Here is a 1,658-nt window from a genome sequence, read left to right as displayed (position 1 = left end):
AATCCCTCACAGACCTGTAGGCAGGTACAAGAACATTTTAAGTGGGTTTTTTTAAGTACAGTAGTTGTCACCAATCATAATTTTTCCTATCACAACATATTTTATTTTATTACAACAGTGTTTTTGTTGCTATAATCTCAGTATTCTGAGATTATAGCAGCCTTCACTTAAGGGTGCACACAGGAGGATTTATAGTTTTTGATAGTTACATTAATAAATAATACTTGTTAACAATGGCATTACAGTGTGATATAAGTTATTTATTAAAAGTTTGTATTCTGCAAATAAGTAGTCACCAGGAAGCCCAAAGAGAATAATTGTTACTGTTTATACTCAAAAACATGCCACTATAAAAAAAAAATCCAGTAAGGTAGAATAATTCACAAATGAATAAAGAATACTGAGACAAGCTGCTGTTGTCAAAAAGACACCAAAAGCTGCACTAATGTTTGAATAAGTTTATTGCATTGACTTTGCATGAGGCAAACGGTGAGAGGTACTTCAGAAGCACCACACATCTCAGTCTGTTTACTGGTTCATGGCGCTGCAGTACTCTACGTCCTGGTTAGTGGTGAGCAGCTTGTCCACTCTGACTCCGATGGAGGACAGGGTGCTGTGCAGCTCCTCCAGGGTCTCCTCGGGCAGGGTGGGCTGCCTGCTCATGATCCAGGCAAACTCCACGTGCAGCACACCGAGGTCGGTGCAGCTGTAGACCAGAGAGTAGTTGTCGTAGTCGGTGGACAGCACCCAGTAAGGAGCAGGGGGAGAGTCTGGAGGTGTAGAGAGGACAGGCAAGTGAAAAGGTTTTTTAAAAGTTTTTTCAAAAGACTCAACTTCAAGTGCTGGAATTGTAAAATGTCCAAGGTTTGTAATAAATTCAGGAGTCCTTACTCTCAAAGAAGGAGACCTGCAGCTTGGCAGGCTCAGCTGGGTCTTTAGACCATGCAGAGCCACTGATGCTGCTAATGGTCCCATCAGCACTGAAAAAAACAGTACAAAATATTATTATGAACATTTACATAAACAACCAGTGGTGGAAGAAGTACTCATAATATAACTCGATACAAGTAAAAGTTCTACATTCAAGATATTACTATAGTAAAATACTTATTAGGTAGAATGATCCCTTTCAAAGAGTTATATAATTATACATTATGTATTTGGAATGTTATTATTGATGCCCATTTTATTTTAAACCATTACCAAACCAAAACATATCAAGAACACATTTACAAAGTCTTTTACAGACATAAAAACATAAAAATACACAGTGCAATACGTTGCTGTATGTTAAATCGTTAAATTTTTTTCAAATCATATTTAACATATTTTTAAATACGGAGTGCAATTACAAAAACTGAATAAGCTCAAGAAATAGAAACCAAGATAAAAGATGTTGAATAAAAATTTAAGAATAATCAAACGTATAAAAGCATAAAACAAAAAGAAAAACTGTAATTAAAAGCAATTTTATGAAAGTTAGAGTTAGTAATTTTATTGCCAGAAATGTAACTATTACAGGAGGCGCAAAACTTTTTCATGTTTTTTTTTTAATTAAATTTAATATAAATTTTTTTTTAACTTATCCAGTAAAATACTAATTGGTAAATTGCTGGGAGGAATGTATTATAGTAATAATAATAATAATAATAATAATG

At 34.2% G+C, this 1,658-nt stretch overlaps 1 protein-coding gene across 1 annotated transcript; it reads right to left on the bottom strand.

The window, feature by feature from the left end:
- Positions 1-528: 528 nt before the first annotated feature.
- Positions 529-980, bottom strand: LOC121966236 (apolipoprotein D-like; the record flags this gene model as incomplete). The annotated part of the gene is made up of 2 exons (XM_042516343.1): positions 529-770; positions 892-980. Coding segments are annotated over 2 exons (331 nt in total), but the record flags the coding sequence as incomplete, so codon positions are not given.
- Positions 981-1,658: the final 678 nt, after the last annotated feature.

Source organism: Plectropomus leopardus, unplaced genomic scaffold (assembly GCF_008729295.1).
Source record: "Plectropomus leopardus isolate mb unplaced genomic scaffold, YSFRI_Pleo_2.0 unplaced_scaffold23659, whole genome shotgun sequence".
Classification (NCBI taxonomy): Eukaryota; Metazoa; Chordata; class Actinopteri; order Perciformes; family Serranidae; genus Plectropomus; species Plectropomus leopardus.
This window is presented reverse-complemented; position numbering and strand designations above follow the sequence as displayed.